The sequence below is a fragment of the Ipomoea nil genome, unplaced genomic scaffold (assembly GCF_001879475.1).
Source record: "Ipomoea nil cultivar Tokyo-kokei standard unplaced genomic scaffold, Asagao_1.1 scaffold3213, whole genome shotgun sequence".
NCBI lineage: Eukaryota > Viridiplantae > Streptophyta > Magnoliopsida > Solanales > Convolvulaceae > Ipomoea > Ipomoea nil.
The window spans coordinates 657,546-684,504 of NW_017619641.1; the positions used below are offsets into that span (position 1 = coordinate 657,546).

Below are 26,959 nucleotides of genomic sequence, written 5' to 3' on the forward strand. Positions count from 1 at the left end.
TTGTGTGCGTATCTAAAGCTTAACCCTTTTTAGGGTGTACAAGGGCCTAAACTAGACAAGTTCTCATTGCCATAAATACACTTGATCTCCTTTCTAAATACAATTGATTCCCTTTCCTATGTTCATTTGATCTCCTTTTCTTATCGCCCCCAACGTATTCACCGACCCTCGAGATCCTCTCACCGGATCGCCTAAGGACGTTGTCATATCTACCCTCTAGATTGTATTTGATGGAGACAGAAGTCCCCCAATTCCGTTGATAGCAAGCTCCAGTCACGACTAACTATATCAAGACCTTTCTTTTCAATTACCTGGATGGCATAGCAATATAGTGACAAGCTGATAGTTGTAACTAATTCTTAAGAGCATAGTGTTAACTTGATAAAAATGTATGAAGTATAATTGCTACCTCATAAGGTGTTCCATCCTTAAATTGTACTTTAATAGCAACATATTTCTTTTTTCTTGAGTAGCAGTATTCTTTTTGTACAAGCCATCAAGATCAATTTTAAAACATTTATATTTCTTGTTAACCTACAAAAGAAAAGTGATTCACCTATCATAGAAAGTCTAGAGGCTTAGCATAAAATCTAGAATTGGAGAACCCAAGGCAACGTAACCATACATGCTGCATCAGAAATGGTTGAAGTCAGAGAACTAAAACTTCAAGACAACTATGATGGCAATTGACAAGTGAACTAAGCAGTAAAGTAGTCTTTTTAGGTTTGGTTCTAGAATGAAGCTCTTAACTCTGTTCCTTCTAGCACAAGAGAGAAGTAAAATTCAAAAGTTTGCACATTGTAATGCTACTATTCTTTCCCATGGAATTATGAACAAAAAAAAAAAATCGTGGGAGAGGCATACACAACTAACCAACCCAATATGAATATGTGCTTATAAAATTTTCTGGACTATGAACCTCAGCCTGCAATGCTTCTCTTAATTCCTGCAATCCTGCCAAGTGCGCTCATTCCAGATTAAATCTGCACGGTTGTGATCAAGGTTAAAAGCTTGCCAAAACTCAGGCCAATTCAATAATAACTTTCCACATCCCATCTTCTATAACTACCTGAGTAGGAGCTGGAGCTGGAAGCCTACTAAACGGTCTTTGAACCTCTCGTGATTAAAACTTCTCCATATGGTTCCTCCTGTTCAACTTTAATGAACCCTTCTGTGGCAAGAGCTTCATAAAAGCAGCACAGTTAATGTTCAGTTTTGAATTGGAACGATGCTATATATCAGATATCAGGGAGGAAACAGAGATATGCATACCGCAAGTAAGATAAAAGAACATCGACGCCTCCTTTCTGCTTATGTTATTTGTTAACTCACTCAATTTTCGTACAGATGGTGAATTGGGAGCATCAACTAAATTCTTCATATCCCTGCAGGCATCATCATGTCACTAACAAGAATAAGTTGATCACATAACAAATCTGAGTTTACAGTTAAAAACATGAGTTTACTCGCGAAATCGATTGAGTGAATAATCATCAAAATGCTGCTCAACACTTTGACTCTGTGTCTGGGTTGATACAAATGTCGGGCCCTCACTGCGTTGGGGTGGAAGTGGAACTTCAGGTTGTTCCACAGTAGTATGGTCCTCTGGCTGCTATGTATAATATTAGACTAACTACGATTGCTCTTAGTTTTTCATAGTTTTTCTAGGTCTGCTATTTAGTTACTCATGTTGGAAAACAAACCTGAGTATAGATACATAAATCATGCGGCACAGGAGAAGGACCAACATCATTACCGTTATCATCTGCAACTGTATCCTGTCCAATAACATCTGCTGCTGCTATTGGTTCGTTTACCTCAAAATCGTCAAAGAGCATCATAATCAAAATAAGTAATCAGACAAATAGAAAACTGAAAATTCACAAGTTTGTAGACAGAAAAAGTGGTTTACATTTTCTAAGCTATTTCCTTCAAATGGAGATGATGATGATTCAGGGAATTGAATGCTCAAGGTTCTTCCTGCACATGGAGCAGAATTTGCCTTATACAATTGGTCTTTGCAATGAGAATTTAGAAATGATTTATTAGAATATCTAACCAGAAGATGAACCATGCAGCACAGGAGGATGTTGCTCCTTGAGCCTGGCTACCCACTAGTTGAAAATGCATCCGAGTTTTAGGCCAAGTGGAACCAAAGGAATTAAAAATTACATTTATACCCTCAGAGAGTTAGAGACATACATTTTTCTTTTTTCTTCTTTTTGTGCTGGAAAACCAACATTTAGGGATGGCCGGACGATCTCCTATTCTCGCACTGCGTCGGGGTGGAAGTGGAACTTCAGCGATGACCGGATTAGCTCGCGCTCTTATTCTCTCACGGCGTTGGGGTGGAAGTGGGACTTCCACAGTAGTATGGTCCTGTGGCTGCTAAGTATAATATTAGACTAACTACGAGTGCTCTTAGTTTTTCATAGTTTTTCTAGGTCTGTTAGTTAGTTACTCATGTTAGAAAACAAACCTGAGTATCCATACATGAATCATGTAGAACAAGAGGGAGACCAATATCATCTGCTTCTTGAGCAAGACCAACATCATTACCGACATCATCTGCAACTGTATCCTGTCCAATTTCATCTGCTTCTTGAGCAAGACCAACATCATTACCGACATCATCTGCAACTGTATCCTGTCCGACATCATCTGCAACTGTATCCTGTCCAATTTCATCTGCTTCTTGAGCAAGACCAACATCATTACCGACATCATCTGCAACTGTATCCTGTCCAACTTGAGCAAGACCAACATCATTACAGACATCATCTGCAACTGTATCCTGTCCAACATCATCTGCTTCTTGAGCAAGACCAACATCATTACTGACATCATCTGCAACTGTATCCTGTCCAATATCACCTGCTTCTTGAGCAAGACCAACATCATTACCGACATCATCTGCAACTGTATCCTGTCCAATATCATCTGCTTCTTGAGCAAGACCAACATCATCACCGACATCATCTGCAATTGTATCCTGTCCAATATCACCTGCTGCAGCTATTGGATCGTTTAACTCAAAATCGTCAAAGATCATCATAACCAAAATAAGTAATCACAAATAGAAAATTGAAAAACATATTCAAAAGTTTGTAGACAGTAAAGTGGTTTACATTTTCTAAACTATTTGAAAAAATATTTCCTTCTGTTGGAGATGGTGATGGTTCAGGGGGTTGAATGTTCAAGGTCCTTCCTGCACATGAAGTAGAACTTGCCTATTACAATTGGTCTTTGCAATGAGAATCTAGAAATAATGATTTATTAGAATATCTAACCAGAAGATGAATCATCTGGCAAATGAGGAGGCTGCTCGGCTACACACTAGTTGAAAATGCAACCGAGTTTTAGAAGAGTAAAATTTCTTAACAGCCTTAGTTCAATTAAATCCAATATGGAAATGTCTGTTTATGATAAATTTTTGCCATAACTGCTACTCTTGCTATTAATTGAAACATACCTCAGTGATGACTGGATTAGCTCGGGCTCTTATTCTCTCACTGCGTCGGGATGGTAGTGCTGCGTTCACAGCTTTCAAGGAACTCAACAAATCACTATAAAAAAGTTTAACTTTCTGTTTGTGGACTATCGCAAGTCCACCTGAAAAAAAAAAAAAAAAAAAAAAAACAGATGATGCAAGTGGCATTGCAGGGAGTGCTGAATGACACAGCTAAAATTGCATTTTCTGAAACATTTACCCAAGAGTGTTGCCTTAAGTCTCAGAGGCAGCACTGCAAAATTATGTGGATTCAAAATCTCTTCGCTGCATAATTAAAACACGAAATCAGTAAACTAACTTGGAATAGGAATGAAATGCTAGAATTAATAGCTCACCAGATCTCAGAAATGTTGAGTTCACTAAGCTCCTCCCTGCTAAATTTTGGGCGTAGAGTCGCCGCCCTCCTTCATAAGCAAGAGATAACAGCATTTCAGTTTAAAAAACGCCAGGGAAATGGAAAACATGACGGAGATAAGCAAACTTCACCATATATGACGGAGACGAGCATTGTGAGCGAAAAGCTGAAGATTGTTGAACATCGTTGCGAAAAGTTGCAAATGTGTATTGATGGACAATTTGAATAAAGTCGCACAAATCACTGTAGTAATAGTGGCAAATGCAAGGAGTCAAACCCAAAGGGAATTGATACACGGCAATTTAAAGACTTCAAATTAAAACAATTAACTTGTGCTAAAAACAATTTAAAGTGCTAACTTAACAACTTAAAATCCTCTCAGATCAATTAATTAATTGCATCAAAGTTTGCCAACCAATATAATACAATCAATCAACAAAATAATATGGAAGGATAAAACTTAACTTGATTGGCAATTTGGCATATTAAACTTAGATCAGATCAACACAAGAATTTCATGGCAATTTATCATATTCTTAGAATGACAATTAACAACTCATTGTAATCAACAATAAACAGCGCAGTAGTAGTCAATCATTGTAAATAGCGACGGAAATTCTGTCGCTAAACCCAAAAAAAAAAAAAAAAAAAAAAAAGCTAATTTCCTACCACGACAATTTAATGACCAAATTTGCATGGGAATAGCGACGGACTTTTCCGTCACTAAATATAGCGCTGCTAGTTTCGTATCTTGAAGAAAGAGTAGGCTTAAGTAATAGGGGTCAGGTCAATAATAGCTATGCTATTGCCCTACTGATTTCAGGCCAATTGTTTTGAATTATTTCATAAGTTTGATGGCAAATCCTACCTTCCCACACCCAAAAGGTGCCCCACATAGGTCTTCCCCGAAACCCCCCGGCTAGACAGAGCGCTTTTAGAACGATTGAGTGAATTTCTTCCTTATTCTTATTCAATACCCAACCAAGGGAACGTATCACATTAGAGGTGAACGATCAGAGGTGTCCTCTAATCACCACGATGAGGCCGCCGAGTGGAAGAGCCGTCGCTCAACGGATAAAAGTGACTCGAACAATTTCGCAAGGGACACAAACGTTCTCAAATAAGTAAGGGAAGCTCTAGTTCCTATGTTAGAAAAAAGAGTGTCGGAAAATTCCTTAGAGAACAATAATGGAGTTAATAGCCTCTTAAAGAAACAACGCGAATAATGGAGAGTTCCCTAGTAACTAGGAAGCTACCAACGCGATCATCTAGGTGAATTTACTGACCATTCACACAGTTCAGCATGTGTAACTGGCTAATTAGTCACCAAAATTTCCTTTAATTGATTAGTTCATAAACAAACTAAAAATATTCTAAAATAGTTCAAGACTAAATTGATTTTAAATGCATTATGATTTGCTATTAAAATTGAAAGGAAAATACTTCAAATCCAAAAGTTTTGCAATTAAACAGTCCAACATTAAAAATTTATTTATTGTAAGCCTTCTCATAATTCAAAATAACATATAGAAGATAAATGAAATCAATAGACTCTTGAGAGAAAAATTAGAATTCTCCTATAATACAATGATCTAGGTGAACCTACTGACCTATTAGCATATACTCAAGCATTTATAACTTGTTAATTAGCCACCAGATATTCCCTAATTGATTCATTTACAAACTTATTAAAAAAAGCACTCTAAAACAAATTAAAAAGCGCTCTAATAAGGAAGTCACCAATACAAAGTAATGAAGCAACAAATAAACAACCACCAACTGCTAACCAATACACACTATGCATCAATACTCAATAAACTCATTTACATACAGGCAAATGCTAACTACAATCATGTATGTAAATGAGTTTATTGAGTATTGATGCTACAAATTCTGTACAAGCAAATGCTAACTACAATCCTGTATGTAAATGAGTTTATTGAGTATTGATGCATAGTGTGTATTGGTTAGCAGTTGGTGGTTGTTTATTTGTTGCTTCATTAACAAATCCTGTATGGTTGTTTACAGATCAAATTCTGTACCAAATTCTTTTGATCTAACTACAATCCAAGCAGCCAAATGCTAAAACATTTAAAAGCATCCCTAAATGGCTAAATCCCAATTAACAAGAAGTTGATACTGTTCAGATTTAGGTCAGATTAGACAATCACTAACCAAGGAGTGATCCAACAGTAGTTTGACAAATCTAAGTTATTCCAATGTTTGTTCATTAAAAAGCTCTGTAGTTAATGAGGTTCCAACTCAAAACTTCGAATTAAATAAGATATTTTATGTCATTTATTTGATTCCAAGGCATTAGACCTAACATTCTAACAATATTTTATTCCAAGGCATGAAACCTAACATTCTAACAATATTTTATTCTTAGGCATTTAAATATATGCAGCAAGTGCTGCGTGGATAGCTCAAATAAGCAAAAGAAACGCGGGACTCTACCCCATAAACAAATACATACCAATGCGTCAGGGAAGCGGCGGTTGACGGAGGACACAGCGGCGGTCGGCGGAGGACGCAGCGGCGATCGGAGGAGGACGCAGCGGCGATCGGAGGAGGACGCAGCGGCGGTCCGCGGAGGACGCAGCGGCGGTCGGAGGAGGACGCAGCGGCTGTCGGAGGAGGACGCAGCGGCGATCGGAAGAGGACGCAGCGGCTATCGGAGGAGGACGCAGCGGCGATCGGAAGAGGACGCAGCGGCTATCGGAGGAGGACGCAGCGGCGATCGGAAGAGGACGCAGCGGCTATCGGAGGAGGACGCAGCGGCGATCGGAAGAGGACGCAGCGGCGGTCGGAGGAGCACGCAGCGGCGATCGGAAGAGGACGCAGCGGCGGTCGGAGGAGCACGCAGCGGCGGTCGGAGGAGCACGCAGCGGCGGTAGGAGGAGCACGCAGCGGCGGTCAGCGGAGGACACAGCGGCGGTCGGCGGAGGAGCAGCACCGTCAGCGGAGGACGCAGCGGCCGGAGGAGAATAGCAGCGGTGGGCCTGAGGGAGTAAATTCGACAGCCCAACAAAATTGGTCCAAAATTGATGGTACTGTGGACATAAATTTTATTATGGATTAAGTATCATTTTAATCGCTAAGGTTCTTGTAGTTTAGTGGCATCAAGTTGTTTTTTTATATGAAATGGTGTGTGTTCGAGTTTTAGTGGAGTCAATATTGCATTGTAATAGAGTTAGTAGTATTAAAAATATATATCATTTTAATTACACTCCACTTTCATTTAACAAAATTGTTATGTTTTTTTAGTTTCCTTTTCACTTCATAATAATTTAATTACATTAATATTAAAGTGTCATTTTTTTGAAAGGAAGTATCATTTTTTTTTTTTGAAATGAAAGGAAGTATATTTTAATTTTACTATAATTTCATTTGATAATATACATTATTTCTTGAGTTTTATTTTTTTTGTTTCATTTTCCACACACTAATTTAATTATTTTAATATTAAAATATTATTTTAATTGCATTTTAGGTCATTACACAATATATGTTATTGTATGACGTTGAATTTTAGTTTTATTTTTTCATGCACACTAGTTTCATTATAACAATAATAAAATATTATTTTTAATTTTTAATTATACTATATTTTCATTTGATAAAAATGTGATATGATTATTACTTTTATTTTTCAAACATATTTCTTTCATTATAATAACACTAAAGTATCATTTTAATTTTACTTCAATTTTATTTGACGATTATAGTCCACACAACAATATGTAGACCATAGGTCCATAATTCACTATATAACAACGTAACTATTGGAGATATTGATATCCCTACTTATTTACTTTTACCAAGAAGCAAACATCTTTAACGGATTTTTCTAAACTAAAATCCAACATAAAATATTGAAGTTTTTTTTTTTTAGGTAGTATTTACTTTTGTGATAACCCAGGGCTATATTATATTAGGACCTAGCTAACAAAAGATTCAAGCATGAGTATACTACGTACTATTAAGTGGTTGAAGCCACAAATTAAAGTGTTCATTTTATTATCAAATATATCATATTTTAATCAATTTGATTGATACCTCATAATATAACAAAAATATATTTTTGACTCTATTTATTTATGGTGTCTTTGATTTATGGGTTTACTGACTAAAAATCGGAATCAAAATCATAATTAGTGTTTTGTTGATAACTTTTTAAAACACAGTGAGATTTAATTACTCATTCAATTAAAAATCTCATTCCCTAATTTTTTTTAAAAAAAGTATCATTTCATCTCATTGGTAATATGATTTTTAAGTTTGGATTAGTACTTTTAGATTTTTGTTTTGATTTTTTTGTTCATATTGGTGCTTTGGGTGTCATTATATTAGGATCAATTGTCTTGAATTTTTGTTTTTATATTATTAAAAACGAGTTAATTCCCAAGATGGTCCCCCGACTATGGCATTTTGTCAAATTGGTTCATTGACTTTTAATTGCACCCAAAGTAGTCCACCGACTATTGAATTTTAAGCCAAAATGGTCATCCGTTAGCTTTGATATTAAGTGGGTGTTAAAATGAGGGGTAAAACTGGCAATTCAAGGTTTTCACTATAGTCAGATGGCTACTTTGGGTGCAATTAAAAGTCAAATGACCAATTTAAGAAAAGGTCATAGTCGGATGATTATTTTGAGAATTTTCTCTTTATAGTTCAAACATGATTTTGTACTCATTTTGATTAAAACGGGTTGATCTTGTACTTATTTTTACTTTCTAAATAAACAATCTTTTTTACTTTAGTTGTTAGCTAAAAAATTATTTTAAAAAAAAAATAACTTAGAATAATAATTTTGATTATTAGCCTAGTACTTATATATAGTTGTACAAACTAACATTAACTTTGGATTAACTCTTTATATATATATATATATATATATATATATATATATATATATATATATATATATATATATATATAGAGGCTCTTCTTATTCTCATGGCCTGGTCAGTAGTCAGCCGGGCCTTTTTTTGTTCCAACGATTTACAAATAAAGAGTTAGAAATAAAAAAAAAATGCTTGTTATTTTATTAGTTCTTATATTCTTATATTATTTATTATTCTATTCTATATTCTATTAGAATTATATTCTATTGAATGTCCTTAATATTCAAATATATTAAGATTGAATTTGATTCTCCCCACGAAAAACGATTTTGTGATGACCCCTATTTTGAGTATCAAAATTCTCCTGTTCGACAAAAGGTATATTTGTGTACAATAATCGGATTGTAGCGGGTATAGTTTAGTGGTAAAAGTGTGATTCGTTTTTTGTTATCCGAAATATATATATATATATATATATATATATATATATATATATATATATATATATATATATATATAAATCAGACCTCCATGGTTATATGCATGAATATCTACGAAAAAGATATATACATATTAACCAAATGAAATTTATAATACACAGATTATAATTCCAACCAAAGTATAACATAAAAGGAGAATTTTTGCTTAGAAGCATAATCCAAAACCGAAAGAAGGAAAGATTGGCTCGTGTTTGGATAAGGGTTTTTAGCGTGAGTCAAAAGACCACTCTTTCCTTAAAACCTTATTTGCCACCTCCCAAAAGTGCTAGGAGCGCCGTGGCCTAGGTTTCCCATGATAAAACGCGCTACGGTTCGACGTTCGAGCACCCAAACAAAAGAACCCGGCGAACTAGAGCAAAGCCTTGAACACAGTTCGGCTTAAGAAAGGAGTAGAAGCAGAGTTTTGAGGAGAGAAAACACTTCCTGTGTTGTGTGTTCTTGTCACTATGTGCTTGTGTAAAATCTGCTCCCTCTACCCCTTCTTATATAGGGATCAAAGAATGAATAGCATTCATCATGGCATTTAAATTGGTTTTAAAACCAATTTTGTAACTCTTGAAACAACATGGCCATTATCCAAGATTTAAATTCAGATATTGAAAATTGGAATTAATAGAGGATTTAATTCCGTAACGGTTAAATTTAATCTCACAACGGTCTAAAAGCTGAAGGCAAAAAGCATGTTGCTGATTCGGCCCCCAAGGCCGAACCCATGTTGTCCTATGTTTCGGCCATAGCCGAAACTCCAGTTTCACACGAAACCAAAGTGGCACACAAAAGAAGTGAAACAAAGTTTCATTTCGTGGGCTAGTGAAACCATTTCACTTCCTGCACCACGAATGTGAAACAAATGTTTCATTGTTTCATTTCGTGTGGCCCCCACGAAATAGTTAGAAAATGAGATCTAGACCCGGCACACAAGATTAGGCTTGATCCAAGCCTTTTCGATCTCATTATGGGATTTGATTTACAACCCCCTTCTCGCGCGCGAGAGAGAGTCTCTATGCTATACAATTCAATAAGCTTAAAAAGAGCTCTTGTATAAATAGTGGGGCAAATCCTCTTCCCAACCCAATGTGGGACAAAAGCTCACTTTTTCCCTTCATTTTCCAACTCAAATGGGTCTACTTTGAGAATCAATATCTCATTAACCCATTATCCGTTTTGTGCGTACAATATATCAATCTCTTCGTCTCACTACAAAGAACCCGAATCCACTTTGACCCGACCCAAATCGAAAGTGGACCCCACTGATAACTGTACCACAAATAGCCACTTAAAAAGCCATTTTAATGCTATTTTTCCAACAATCCCCCACATGAATGAAAAATTGATTTTCGGGGTATTTTGAAATCGGAAACAACTGTGTTCAAACGGTCAATCCCTGCATAGGATAGGTAGGGAGTCACTATACCCTTTGAACCTTCCCTTGTGAAGATATATTTACTCTACTGGCTGTACGGTAGAACGCGATGTCTTTGAACCGACTGCTGTTTGTGTAGACGATGACATATCTCACACAGGAACCTTCTAACCATGCTCTGTTCTCATGAGTGTGCCCATTTTGGTCGTGGGTCACCGTTCCTGGTTCTGCGAGAGTTTCTAAAGAACTATGCCCAACAATTATCCTTTGAAGCGACCCTCACTTCTCTCTTTCATAGGTGATTCTTTCTCGAGTATCCCGCATACTCAAGAATCATTAAAGCATCAACATGCTAGCCTCGTGCGGGAGTCACTGTTTCTAACGAGGAGTGGTAGGGAGTCCGAGACCCCCACAGTGACACGCTCCGTTCCATAATTTAATTGTCCCATTGAACCTAGGTGCCAGCTAGGTTGGGTATCCACTATAGAACTTTTAGTCCAAAGGCTTTAGACCCATTCCTCGTTCCAATTTCTCAACAACCATTTGCTTACCCTCGGGTTAGCGAGTTAGCGGCCGCTACGTTATCTTTTGACATCACGTAGTCAATAGAGATAACCCTCGTTGTGAGTAATTGTTTAATGGTATTATGTCTACGACTTATAAGTCTAGACTTACCATTCTATGTCTAACTCTGTACTTAACCAATTTTTGGCTTGACCATCACAATGCACACAAATTGGAGGTACGAGTTTACCACTAGGAACATTCCCGAAAAATGGCATAGCCATTCGGCCTACTCGCTCGCGACACGAGTGTAAGGCTCTCAGCTTTGATCCCGTCGGACCTTAGCTATCACAAATTCATTTCGAGAATTTCCGTCCAACCGACGGCACTGGCCTACGTTAGGACGTAGCCTTTAATGGACTTAGCGTCCTTTGATATCCGTGCTATACTTTCCAAGTACGGCTAGATATCCCACGTAGTGTAGTCTAGGGTACGAGCATACCTTAAGTATCTCATAACTCACGCTATTGCCTTCTAGTGCGCAACATTAGGGTTACTCGTATGTCTACCGAGTTCGTTAACCGCTAAGGCAATATCCAGCCTAGTACAACCCATTAGATGCAATTAAACTACTAATAATCTGAATGTATTCTCCGTGAGATGTTCAACCTTCGTGATTATTGGCTAGTTGTACGTTAGTATCTAACGGTGTCCAAGCCATTTGATTAGCATCCTTGGCAAGGACTTAATCAACACAATGAGATTGGCTTAACCACGAGACCATATGGTCTTCTCACAATGTTTAATCCCGAGGATTAAATCTGCCAAACTCACACCTCTCATGTCAAATCTCGAATTTAACATGTTTCTGGTAGAATTGATCATTTGATCGTTACTACCCACAATGAGTTTATCGTGTATAAACAAACAGTGATATCATCGTCTATCGTACGCAATACGTAGACCCACTAGTCACTTTTATTTGTACTAAACTCGTTGGTCATCATTGTATGATCAAACTCACATGCCAAATACTAAGGCAATTGTTTCGAACAATACAATGATCTCACCAATTACACACTTTCTTTTCACAGCGTGGAACCACAGACCCTCGGGTCATTCCATGTCTACTAAGAAAGGGATACATCCATTTTGATGAACTTCCAAGTCTCGCTAAACGGCTATGGCAAGTGTCATCCTAATGGATTGCATTCTCATCACCAGAGAATACATATCGAAGTAATCGTTGCACTCGCGTTGCATGTAATCTACAATTACAAGCCTGACCATTTTACTTCAATATAACCAACCGGTTTTGTCTTGTGACTAGTGATCCACTTAGGATCCCTAGGTTTTACAACCTTGTCAGAAAGTCCAATTTATTTCCTAGTAAACAAGTTAGATATGTGCGTCACATTCTAGCATGTACGTCAGAAAATCTGGACCAAAGGATTTTTCAATCCTAGCTCTCTTGCTATGTCTAGCTTTGAGCTCGGGTTCTCTTTCACAGCCTTCAACCATAGCTACGCCAAAAGTTCCTTTCAACGTGCTAGGTTTTTTATTGATCCTTCACAAAAAACCATCTTCCAAGAACGATGAATTTCTTGAATCAATTTTTCGTGTTCTTATGTACATTCAAACTCTTGGACTCGTGTTCCAAGAACCAATACACACCTTTGGCAAGACACCCCCACATTTCAAGCATTCGTAGGAAAGCATCCTATGTATCCACAATTCGTAAGAATTTCATGCGGGTAACCTTATTTAAAAGGTACTTACTTGTCCAAAGTATTGTCTCACCCCACATACCTTGAGGTAGACCCGAACTTATCAACGTCTTGATATTTGTGTTCGGTAACAACGTTCGATTGAGGTGAATACCGTACCGTACGCTCGAGCACGACACTAACACTTGCGCCGAAATCACCAATCGGTGTTTCATGCTCACCACATTGATCGTTCATAACCGCGTTAATTTAGAATTAATTTGGTTATCCCTTTTATTCTCATAAAGAATAAACATGTGTTACACGTTAACACATCTCGTAGAAGCTAACAGATTAGCCTTTACAAATCCATTCGGTTTTTGACCGAAGGCCACAAACCCGAATCATTGCTTCCAAAAATTGAAGCATGAATTAGTGCTTAGTAATGATGCACGAAACATGCTATTCCAAGCACGAATCATTGCTCCCAAACTAACGCGCCGATTCCCAAGTAATTTCTATTGCTTTAAATTATAAATTCACATCAACATTCGGTTGCTTAATTTATAATTCCAGTGCTACCTAGCACAAGGATTATTAGCTAATTACACAATTAGCCAAGCCTCCTTTCGTGCTAATCACCTAACACTTTTTGCAATGCTAAATTTAATTAGCCTCTTGCATAATGCTAATTCAACATTTTTGGACGTCCAGTGCGATTAAGCACCACAATGCTAAGTTTAATTAGCATTTCTCATTAAGCTCAAGCTTAATTTGATGTCCCAACAATTTGTCTCAAATCACATTTCATACTAGTATAATTTGGAATTTTGATCAAGTTAATTATAACACAATTAACAAGAATAAATCAACCAAATTTCCGACTAGTTGAATCAAACTCATATAATCGTTCTTAGAATATTATATAAAATATTCAACACTTGAGCTGTGACGCTCACGATTATATAGTTATTCCAATTTTGACAAATTGATGCTTGAAATCTGTATCGTTCTACCTGAACCTAAACCGAAGTTCGTTACGGAATTTCAACATGTAACATGCTTGTTACATTCTGTTCCGGCCGTTAAGCCATTTTAGCATTTTCCATTAATGCTCCATGATGCATTACGCACCCATATTGAATCTTTTATATATTAAAATATCACACAAGAATATTTTAAAATATACAAAGTTCAATACCCACAAATGGAACAATTCATACCAAGTGGTTTGTGGTCCACTGGTATCGGATTGCTCCCCTATGTGGGAGGTTTAGGCTTCAAGCCTCAATGTAGGCATAGATTGTATGGGTATCCCCCTTCCTTTGTAATAAAAAAATGGAACAATTCATTTTATTCAACAATAAAATGTATCACTAGGATACTACAACATTTATTCAAAATAAATAAATAGGAAAATTACATTGGAAACTAATTTCCATTATTCCTATCTCGTAGTAATCCTTCAACCCGTGTGCCTCGTTCCATTTTCCAACCGTCCACTCCACGAAGGGTGGTCCATAGCGCACATCGGGGGTACCTAGGTTGTGACCTCACTCGTCCAACCATCCACATGTCTTAAACATAGCGAAGTTATCCTCAACTTTTTCACCAGGATGACGGTTCGCTTCGTAGTGACATTTCTCCTTCTTTCCATAATCATCTTGAAAGCTAAGCTTCCACTTAAGTTTCCTTTGATTACGGTTGAAGTCATTGGTCACACTACAATAGTCCTCAGACCATGTAGTGATCACAACATCATAGGATCCTTCATGGCTTTTAGCCAATCCACTAGACAACACAATAGGTACCAATTGTGTGCCACCAGCCACAGGTCTACCGGTTCGTGAACCAAAGTTCTCCGGAGCAACATCGTGTGTCTTTGCAACTCCCATGGAAATATCATTTCCAACGTTGCTGCCATCAACTGGCATCACGGAATGTGCAACATCGTTGCCGTTCCGACCATTTAAATGTGCACCTCCGGCAACATTCACGGATCTAATACTCTTGGACTCCACCGATTTGTTCATTATCAAAATTATAAGGTTTTAAGATTGTTGGTGATAATGAACCAAAAATCGATTTAATATCGTAAAATAATATTTATATATACACACACACGAAGTATATAAAATATTATTCGATATATTATATCCGAAATATATATATATATATATATATATATATATATATATATATATATATATATACACACACACAAATATATATATAAATCAGACCTCCATGGTTATATGCATGAATATCTACGGAAAAGATATATACATATTAACCAAATGGAATTTATAATACACAGATTATAATTCCAACTAACTATAACATAAAAGGAGGATTTTTGCTTAGAAGCATAATCCAAAACCGAAAGAAGGAAAGATTGGCTCGTGTTTGGGTAAGGGTTTTTAGCGTGAGTCAAGAGACCACTCTTTCCTTAAAACCTATTTGCCACCTCCCAAAAGTGCTAGGAGCGCCGTGGCCTAGGTTTCCCAGGATAAAACGCGCTACGGTTCGACGTTCGAGCACCCAAACGAACGAACCCGGCGAACTAGAGCAAAGCCTTGAACACAGTTCGGCTTAAGAAAGGAGTAGAAGCAGAGTTTTGAGGAGAGAAAACACTTCCTGTGTTGTGTGTTCTTGTCACTATGTGCTTGTGTAAAATCTGCTCCCTCTACCCCTTCTTATATAGGGATCAAAGAATGAATAGCATTCATCATGGCATTTAAATTGGTTTTAAAACCAATTTTGTAACTCTTGAAACAACATGACCATTATCCAAGATTTAAATTTAGATATTGAAAATTAGAATTAATAGAGGATTTAATTCCGTAACGGTTGAATTTAATCTCACAACGGTCTAAAAGCAGAAGGCAAAAAGTCTGTTGCTGATTCGGCCCCCAAGGCCGAACCCATGTTGTCCCATGTTTCGGCCATAGCCGAAACTCCAGTTTCACACGAAACCAAAGTGGCACACAAAAGAAGTGACACAAAGTTTCATTTCGTGGGCTAGTGAAACCATTTCACTTCCTGCACCACGAATGTGAAACAAATGTTTCATTGTTTCATTTCGTGTGGCCCCCACGAAATAGTGAAACCATTTCACTTCGTGCACCACGAAATATGAAACAAATGTTTCATTGTTTCATTTCGTGGTGGCCACGCGAAAGAGTTGGAAAATGAGATCGAGACTCCGCACACAAGATTAGGCTTGATCCAAGCCTTTTCGATCTCATTATGGAATTTGATTTGCATCCCCTTTCCCGCGCGCGAGAGAGAGTCTCTAATGTGGGACAAAAGCTCACTTTTTCCCTTCATTTTCCAACTCAAATGGATCTACTTTGGGAATCAATATCTCATTCACCCATTATCCATTTTGTGCGTACAATATATCAATCTCTTCGTCTCACTACGAAGAACCCGAATCCACTTTGACCCGATCCAAATCGGAAGTGGACCCCACTGGTAATTTTACCACAAATAGCCACTTAAAAAGCCATTTTAATGCTATTTTTCCAACATCGTTTTAATAGCCCTTTATACAGTTAAGGGATCCTTCGGCTTGGTTCGTATGCTGATCAAAAACTTTATTTCTAAAAAGGATTGAATATATATATATATATATATATATATATATATATATATATATATATATATATATATATATATATATATATAACACTATGGTGTGTTTGATTTATGGGTTTACTCACTAAAAATATGAATCAAAATCATAATTAGTGTTTTGTTGACAACTTTTTAAAACACAACTATGAGATTTGATTACCCCTTCAATTAAAAATCTCATTCCCTAATTTTAAAAAAAGTATCATTCCATCTCATTGGTAATATGATTTTTAAGTTTGGATTATTACTTTTAAATTTTTGTTTTGATTTTTTTGTTCATATTGGTGCTTTGGATGTCATTATATTATGATCAATTTTCTTGATTTTTTATTTTTATAATTTTGAAACATTTATTCTCATTATAGGGTCATATATAACCAAATATCAATATAGGTAATCATTCAAATTCGGACCCAACTACCAAACATGCAAAATTGTTGGAAAAATAGCTTGAAATGGCATATTAAGTGGCTATTTTATGGTACAATTATCAGTGGGGTCCACTTCCGGTTTGAGTCGGGTCAAAGTGGATTTGGGTTCTTCGTAGTGAGACGAAGAGATTGATATATTGTACGCTCAAAACGGATAATGGGTGAATGAGATATTGATTCTCAAAGTAGACCCATTTGAGTTGGAAAATGAAGGGAAAAAGTGAGCTTTTGTCCCACATTGATTTGGGAAGAGGATTTGCCCCCCTTATATACAAGAGCTATTTTTAAGCTTATTGAATTGTATAGCATAGAGGCTCTCTCTCGCGCGCAGGGTGGGGGGTGCAAATCAAATCCCAGAATGAGATTGAAAAGGCTTAGGTCAAGCCTAATCTCGTGTGCGCGGGCACGAATGTCGTCCGAAATTTGCCTTGCGGACATAAGTTATGCCAAACTTCGGTATTCATTTTCTGACAAAGCCATGAAAGTTCGTGTTGATTAGTGTGAGTTTCGGCCTAGTGGCCGAAACTATTGAAACTTCCAAGTTTCAAAGTTTCGGCAAATGGATTGCAATAGTGTTGATTAGTGTGAGTTTCGGCCTAGTGGCCGAAACTATTGAAACTTCCAAGTTTCAAAGTTTCGGCAAATGGATTGCAAATTGCAATTGCAATTCAAATTTCGGCCAGCTTGGCCGAAACTTTGCAATTGCAAGTTTCAGCCAAGTTGGCCGAAACTTTGCAAAGGCGGCCGAAATTTTGCACAGTATACACGAACCAGAAAGCTCCTGTTTGTGACTGTTGGGATTTAATTCAGCTGTTATGTAATTAATTCTTTGAATTAAATTCAATTTTAATTTTTGAATCAACATCCATGTTAATGGTTGATGTTACAGAAGTTGTAGGGATGCCCCTAAATGTCATAATAAAGGTTATTCACTCCTCAATCCCTATATAAGGAGGGGGTAGAGTGCAGCAGATTTTTCTAAGCACATAGTGACAAGAACACACAACACAGGAAGTGTTTTCTCTCTTCAAAACTCTGCTCCTACTCCTTTCTTAAGCCGAACTGTGTTCAGGGCTTTGCTCTAGTTCGCCGGGTTCGTTCGTTTGGGTGCTCGAACGTCGAACTGTAGCGCGTTTTATCCTGGGAAACCTAGGCCACGGCGCTCCTAGCACTTTTGGGAGGTGACAAATAAGGTTTTAAGGAAAGAGTGGTCTCTTGACTCACGCTAAAAACCCTTACCCAAACACGAGCCAATCTTTCCTTCTTTCGGTTTTGGATTATGCTTCTAAGCAAAAATCCTCCTTTTATGTTATAGTTTGGTTGGAATTATAATCTGTGTATTATAAATTCCATTTGGTTGATATGTATATATCTTTTCCGTAGATATTCATGCATATAACCATGGTGGTCTGATTTATATATATATATATATATATATATATATATATATATATATATATATATATATATATATATATATATATATATATATATATAGACACAAATATATATATATATATATATATATATATATATATATATATATATATATATATCAGATATATATATCAGATATAATATATCGAATAATATTTTATATACTTCGTGTGTGTATATATAAATATTATTTTACGATATTAAATCGATTTTTGGTTCATTATCACCAACACAAAATACTTTCACCAAAACCCATACCATTACCAAGTATTTAATTTTCATTCCGATTCTAATTTTTATGTGCGAATCAAACACACTCTTATTTATACTTGTATATATAGACTTCCTCTACTACATTATAATTGCGTAAATAGCATTAAAAAAAAAAAAAAGACTGAATTTCATTGTTTGATTTATTATTTAGAGAGTTAAAGTCACCTACTTGAACTCATTATTATAGTTGATATTACTATCCTCTTCCTCTACTATAATAACCTATTTAGTAAATAAAAATAGGAAAAAGTTTCCACCCAAACAATACTATATCAAAAATCTTTAAAAACAATAGGAAAAACTTCCCACTCAAATGATACTATGTCAAAAATTACTATTATCACTAGTTATATTACGTTGAAATATTACGTTGCTAAATTTAATGACCGTGCATCGCACGGGTAAATACTATTGATAATAGTATTGTTTGGGCGAAAACATTTTTCTATTTTTATTTACCAAAAAGATTATGCTTTATTATAGTAGAGGAGAGGATAATATTATAATGCATTTTTAAAATATTATGTTGCTAATTTCAATGACTGTGCAATGCACAGGTAAATACTATTAATGGTATAATATGAAAAGAATCAGAAGCCATAATAAATTAAAGAAAAAATTTAGTTAAGGAATTAGTTAAATCCTATGAAACTACTCTCTAAGTACTCATTTAATATTGTTATGATAATAGTGATTTATCTTCCTAAACTATACTTTGCAGGTTATTTGCTGTTATAGATTTGTTTGTGTTTGAAAGAGGCACTTCTGGAGCAACACTATTATACTCGTCTTTATATTTTGTGTGTGTGTAAATAGTGTTTTTTTTTTTTGGGTGTGCGTAGCTAGGTATTATTTGATATTCTTTTATTACGGTGTATGCGTGTTAGTGTAATGGAGTATGTGCATATTAAGTTGTTGCACTTATTATTATATTGTCATAACATATTAAGGTGCGCGCACATCATCGTGTGGTTTATGCGCACATAGTATTGGTACGTAAAGATGATGCAGAGTGCTTACAATTGTTGTGGATTTGTGTACATGGGGGAGATTGTAATCTCTATAATTTCAAGGCTCATCGGGGTAGGAACATCAAGTGTGCTGCTGTTTTTGCGAATAATATTTGATTACCACCTCGTCATTCGGACACATTTAAATTCATTATTTATATATTTTTTGGATTTTATAGTGTTTATTTGTTTTATTGGATGTACAATGTTGATGTTTTTATCACGAAGTATTTATCTTGTGTTGTTATAATCTACTATTTATATTGTGCGTGTGAGCGTTTGAGGTTGTGTATGGTTTAAGTTATTACAAATGCACGCATAGTCTAGCACTAATATGCACATGGTTCTGCATTCATATGCACACGCTCACACAAAAGAACAATCTATATATATATATATATATATCTATCTATCTACACTTTTAATAAGAGCGAATAATGTTAGGCCCTTAATTGGAACAAAAAAATGTCGGTCCTATTGTTTCTTAAAATGAATGATTAATATTATTTTGATTTTAGTAATTTTTAATGATTTTCCTTATTTACCCTCTATTATATTATTTCCTTCCCTAAAATAACCCTAAATTCCGTTAGTATAAACTTTATTAACGGAATATTCCGTTAACTATTTATTATTCTTAACATACTCATTAATTTATATAAGTAAGGTCTTAGGTTCGAACCTCATCCCAATTAGAGTTGGCATAATTTTTAAACATATATTATGAATATGTTAAAATGTATTAAAAATATATATAATATAAAATTAAACATAAACTTTGATCAAGTAATTAGCCCGACTAAATACATAGCATTCAAAGTTGAGCATCAAAGATTATAAATCGGGAACTTTAAAAATCATTTGATTTTCTTGATTTAAAAAATAATAATAAATTTTGGTTAAGTTTTTTTTTTATTAAAAAAAACGTTTAATTAATCTTCTTTTGATTATTTAGAACAAACTTAATATTTCAATTATGCTTTTGCATTATTAGAATGATTTAGGTCATTATGGTATTAATATTTTTTGTATTTTTTTTATAATGGTACAATTGTACATTAATTTACAAATATTATACTATTATTTTTTTATCAGATAAAATTATTCTTACATCATTGTCCATATTACAACTAAAATCTCAGTCATATACGCAACAATGCAAATCTAAAGCTTCCTACACCATAATCTCATTGCATGATGAATCCCTCTATGCTGCCACCTGTAACCTAATGGCACATGACACACTACCAACAAAAAAAATAAAAAAGAAAGAACATGTTCAGTGCATATAGCCCTGACATGGCATCGCAACACTTATAACCTGACCCATGCCTTTAGCAAGATAGTCTAAGGTGGGTTTGTGCCTATAGCATAGTAACCGCGAGGCCTGTACCTTCAGTACAATGACCGGACACTCGTTGTGCCAACCACCAACATTTTCTTTTCCACTAATTACATCTCATCTTTTCTCATCATGGACAATCAATCATAATCAATCAATGATCATCAACAATCACCAATCAACAACGTGCACAACAACAGTAGTGGCCACCACTCAATATCAACAACAACCGATACACATTAACACATAGCAAGGGGATGATCAGGGGAAGAGCACAACAATCATATTTCCACATTAACTTGTTTGGGTTGACTTAGCGTTCTTGGAAGTTCCTCGAGGGCTCGTAGGCAGCCAGCCTCGCCCACTGAAGATGAAAACAATGACAATGCTACCCAAAAGAGAATTATGAAGAATTAGAGAAATTTAAACTAAAAATAGTATTTATTTAGACTATCATTTTAAAACTAAGTATTTAGACTAGAGTTATTACAAAATTGCAAACATTTATTTTAGTGACAATTATAATCAATCTCTCATATATTATTTTCAATTTATATACTTTAAATTACCAATTTAAATAAACAAATTCAACATTTATTTACCTATTCATAAACATCTCCTATATAATATTGCATTGATATACTTTAAAATACTTATTTAAAAATAATCATTGGGCATTATCCCATTCGCGCAAAGCGTGTAAAAAAACTAGTCTATATATATATAAAAGTAAAATCCTCCTATTACATTTTCCCGCCCAAACTTTTGTAGTAAAACTTATTTGGTAACTAAATGTAAAATAGAAATTAATTAAAATCTATTAATTGATAATATTGTTTCCATATTCACGTATTAACCTAATTGGTAAATATATTAATGGGAAAATGGCACTTTTTCCCCCTGAGTTATATACTTATAGCATTTTTCCCCCTCAATTATTTAGGTAAGCACATTAGCCCCCTCAATTATTTAAAAAGTGGTGCTTTTTCCCCCTGATATATTAAATTGACATTTCTACCCTTAAAGTAAACATTTTATTTATTTTACTTCTCCAACAAATTATTGCGTATACGTAGGGATGACCACGGTTCGGTTTGAACTGAGCCGGACACTAAAGCAATCGAATTAAAAGTTTTCGGTTATGATTCAGATCTAGAACCCAATATTTAGATGTCAATTTATTAAAATTATGTATCAAAAAAATTGAATCTTGAACCGTGAACTGGCGGTTCCGGCTCCGGTTCGCGATTTTGAACCGTCTTTATTTTAAAATTTTATTTTTTATTTTAAAATAGTCTAAATTCAACAATAAATGTATTTTATTTTTTCAGTTCGAAACATGAACCGTCTGTTCCGGTTCACGATTTTAATAAACTCTAAATATTGGGTTTCGATTCTAAATTGTAATTGGAATATTTCAGTTTGGTTGCTATAGTGTTTGTTTGGTTTGAACCAAATTATGGTCATAATTTGTTGGAGAAAAAAAAATAAATGAAATATTTATTTTAAGGGTAAATATGTCCATTTAACATTTCAAGGGGAAAAACAGCCACTTCAATAATTCAGGGGGGAAAAATGCTATAGGTATATAACTCAGGGGGAAAAAGTGCCATTTTCCCTATATTAATTGGTAATATTTTTTCCTTATATTTATTTATTCATTCTTTTATATTGAGTAAGTATATATAGAGATATAGATATGTATACAAACATACAACTATTACAGCTCCAATGTTTATTCTTGCCCAGGATATTTCTCCATTGAAGACTTGCAGAGCTATTAGACTGCAATTGGTGCGCACCTATATGAAGTCCCATAGAGAAAGGGGAGTGAATTCATAAAATCTAGAGAGTGCATGCTTCACGATCAAGAGGTATTTTTTTTTCAATTTTGCTTTTTTTATACGACTCCAATGTTTATTCTTGCCTATGATATTTCTCCATTGAAGACTTTCAAAGCTATTAGATGGTGATTGGTGTGCACCTATATGAAGTCCCATAGAGAAAGGGGAGTGATTCCATAAAATCTAGAGAGTGCATATTTCCCGATCAAATGATATTTTTTTCGATTCTGCTTTTTTTCTAGAACTCGTGTTGTATATGAAATTGGGAAAAAGATGCATTACAAAGCTGCTTCCTATACTGCAAAAATAAATTGCAAAATAACACTTTTCTTTTTTACTTCGTTGTAGGAAACTTCATGCTCATATACCAAGGGAACATGTTGGTAAGTACTGTAAGCTTTTCAAACAATGAAAAGCTTATGCCATTAAAAATGTTATGGTGATAAGTAATTTCTATATTTTCAAAAAATGCACTCATTATTTTATGTTGTAATTCCACTATGGTACTTTGGTTAAAGAATTTTAAAAAAATGACAACTTTTCTAGACAAATTTATTTATTGAAATCATTTTCATCTTTGAAGTCTGTAGATGATAAACAATTCGTTGGTAAGTTTCATTTACAATTTTAATCTACATCTGAATTCTTTTTTTATTAACATGTTTGACGTTATTGGTAGGGTCGTGGAGATATACTCCCCATTGGATAAGATCATTGCAGAGAAGCATTCTTAACTTATTGATTTTCTAATTTTACGTTGATACAAAGTAAATTATCTAATTTTGTTATTTTTATTGTATTTTGTATATGTATTTTTTATTAAGAACTCCGTAGTTTATTTGTTTATAGGGACAATCAATTGAAAGCTACAGTGTGGGATCAACATATACCAAGGCCAAGAGTTGAAACTTTATTTTTTTTTTTAAATTCTGGCTTTGCAAATCTTATGGTTGTTCTTATGCAATTGTGTAGAGTTAAAAATGATACGAAGAGTTAATCTTTTTTTTTTTTGAAAATATACGAAGAGTTAATCTAAACACAAGTATTTTAATTTTTCTTTATATTTGAAAGTGTTTGAATAAGGACAAGTAATGAATGTTCTTTTTGATTAGCCAGTTATGTCAAGATATGTAACTCTTGATACACAGCTCTTTTTCAATCAGGATTTCAAGAGTTTTGTGATTTTTTGGAAAGGTAAATTTATTATGTCTTAATCATTATCATAATGTTTTTATCATTTATTTTTGTACATATTTTGTTTATGGTTGTCATTTTTTTTTTTCAGTTTATGTGTTGATTAGACCCCTCTAATAAAAATTATGGATATTTATGAGATGATTGAGGTAAACAATAGTAATAATTTTTTTTTAAATTGATGCAGTGGCATCAAATTAGAAAATCATCTTTTGTCACTTTTAAAAATGATTTATTAGTATAAATTGTCACACTTTAAAATGTATTTTTTTAATGTTAATAAAAAAATTAGCTTAAAATAATACATTAAAATCTAAAGGATAAGCAAAGTATAATTTAAAGTATAAAATAAAGCCAAAATTGTACATGTTTGCAAAGTGATGGAGCATTGTAATAGTGCATCCAAATAAAGGCATCATTTAACTGATTATTACTTTCTTATCTCACATTAAAGGTTCAATACTGTAGATATATATAAAGTATTAGTAATGACATTGGTACTGCTAAATGTGTATATAACTAATTATATATTGATTTAGGATCAAAGAGTGCCCTATATGATCTTAGAGCTCAAATTTTACTTCCAGATATATTAGTTATATTCTATAATATAATAATATTTTTGGTAACATTATTGTTTACAAATTCTCCGTATTTTTTTACGTATTTATAATATCGTGTAAAAAAGACATTAATTAATTAGGTAATAACATAATAGCATAATTGGTAATATTATGTATGGTATTGCCGTGTAGAATTTTTGGATGTTTATCACCAACTAATTTAATACAACTTATTTTGTAAGCAAATATAAAGTAAAAATCAACTAAAATCTTGGTAATATTGTTTCCATATTCAATGCTCTCACATAACATAATACCCTATATCACAAATTTAAACAATTTATAATATAACCAATTCATCATATATATATATATATATATATATATATATATATATATATATATATATATATATATATATATATATATATATATATATATATATATATATATATATATATATATAGGTAAATTAAAAGAAAGAATGAAAAAAAGGAACATAAATATTTCACAATAATATTCTACATCATCAATTAAAAATGGAATGAAAATTAGGTAAATTGGAAAAAGAAATGAATATTAATAATTTACTGAAAATTAAAAATGAAAAAAAGGAATTGAAGTTAGGTTAATTGGAAAAAGAAATGAATATTAATAATTGACTGAAAATAAAATTGATCCTTAATTGACTAAAATTAAAAAAGAAATGGTCAGATCATTGCATTTTAATTTTTCACAATAATATTATACATTATAATACATCAAATCACAATTATGTCATAAATCTTTCACAATTTTAAACAATGAAATGTAAATTAAAAATAGAACGAAAATATTTTAATAATAATATTCTACATCATCAAGTAAAAGTAAATTAAAAATAAAAAGGAAATATTTACATAATAATATTCTACATCATCAATAGTAAATGCATATTTTAAACAATAGTAAAGGTAAATTAAAAATGAAACAAAAATTAAAAATGAAACCGGAATATTTCAATAATAGTATTCTACATCATCAATTAAAAATGGAAAGAAAATTAGGTAAAAAATATCACTGCATCTGATATTCTAATTGACTAATTGAATGAAAATAAAATAAAATAAAAAGAATAATTGACTGAAAATGAATATGACATTACAAATTGACTGAAAATATAAAAAGAAATGAATACTAATAGTTGACTGCAAATAAAAAATGATCCATAATTGATTAATATGAAAAAAAATTGATTTGATCATTGCATTTTAATTAAAAATGGAACGGAAACTAAAATTTGACAGAAATATTTCAATAATATTTCTACATCATAAATAGTAATTAAATACATATTTTAAACAATATTAAAGATAAATTAAAAATGGAACGTAAATATTTCAATAATAATATTATACATCATCAATTAAAAATTGAACAAAAATTAGGTAAAAATATCAATGCATATGATATTCTAATTGACTAATTGACTAAAAATATAAAAGAATAATTTGCTGAAAAAGGATCGCTAATTGACTAATACTCTACCATTATATATTTTCACCCGAGTCACCTATCCTGATGGACTGAAGGTGTTAACTCTATACGATGATGGACAGGATTGCGTTGCTACAACCAATGTCATCTACAAACAGATTTCAATAATGTGTAAATACAGTCGTTGATATTATGTTTTTTTAAATGACAAAATTGCTATATATCTAGACAAATATAAATATAAATATATATATATATATATATATATATATATATATATATATATATATATATATATATATATATATATATATATATATATATATATATATATATATATATATATATATATATATATTCCATTCAAATGAATTAAGATAGCAATTCATTCCTATCATTGAGTTGCTAGAGAACGAACATATTTGCCTAATTTAAAAAAAAATACTAAACAATGATAAATAAAATCTCTAAAGTTACAGCATCGCATGCTTACATCTACACATTAACTATTAATTTGAGCAATTATTTGCTCAAATTCAAACAATGATAACATCAAAACACATAAACAATCCAAAACATATCTTCAATTGCACTGTATAATATTTGATGTTCTAATTTAAATAATTATATATCAATCCAAATATTTTTAATATATTATAACAAATCCATCCCGTGCATCGCACGGGCGAAAATACTAGTATATATATATAAAAGTAAAATCCTCCTAGCCAAATTTTCCCCCCAAAACTTAGGGGCAATTTAGTAATATCAATGTTATGAATTAATTAGGAATAAAATTAATTAGGAATATTAATATTAATATAATGACTTGATTAGGAATATCAATATAATGAATTGATTATGATAATACCTTAAATAAAAAAATACACTTTCCTTTTGAAAAATCTTACAAATTTATAATTCTCATATTTTTCACCTATAAATACATGCAATGAGTTGATGA

General features: G+C 33.4%; 1 protein-coding gene across 1 annotated transcript; it reads right to left on the minus strand.

The window, feature by feature from the left end:
- Positions 1-1,912: 1,912 nt before the first annotated feature.
- LOC109168692 lies at positions 1,913-6,899 on the minus strand. The gene is made up of 10 exons (XM_019317677.1): positions 6,343-6,899; positions 3,998-4,109; positions 3,847-3,915; positions 3,711-3,775; positions 3,473-3,612; positions 3,291-3,336; positions 3,129-3,208; positions 2,480-3,015; positions 2,203-2,385; positions 1,913-1,980 (listed from the first exon to the last, which is right to left on the minus strand). The coding sequence occupies exons 2-9, from the start codon at positions 4,048-4,050 to the stop codon at positions 2,328-2,330; spliced, it is 1,047 nt and encodes a 348-aa protein (XP_019173222.1). The 5' UTR covers positions 4,051-4,109; positions 6,343-6,899; the 3' UTR covers positions 1,913-1,980; positions 2,203-2,327.
- Positions 6,900-26,959: the final 20,060 nt, after the last annotated feature.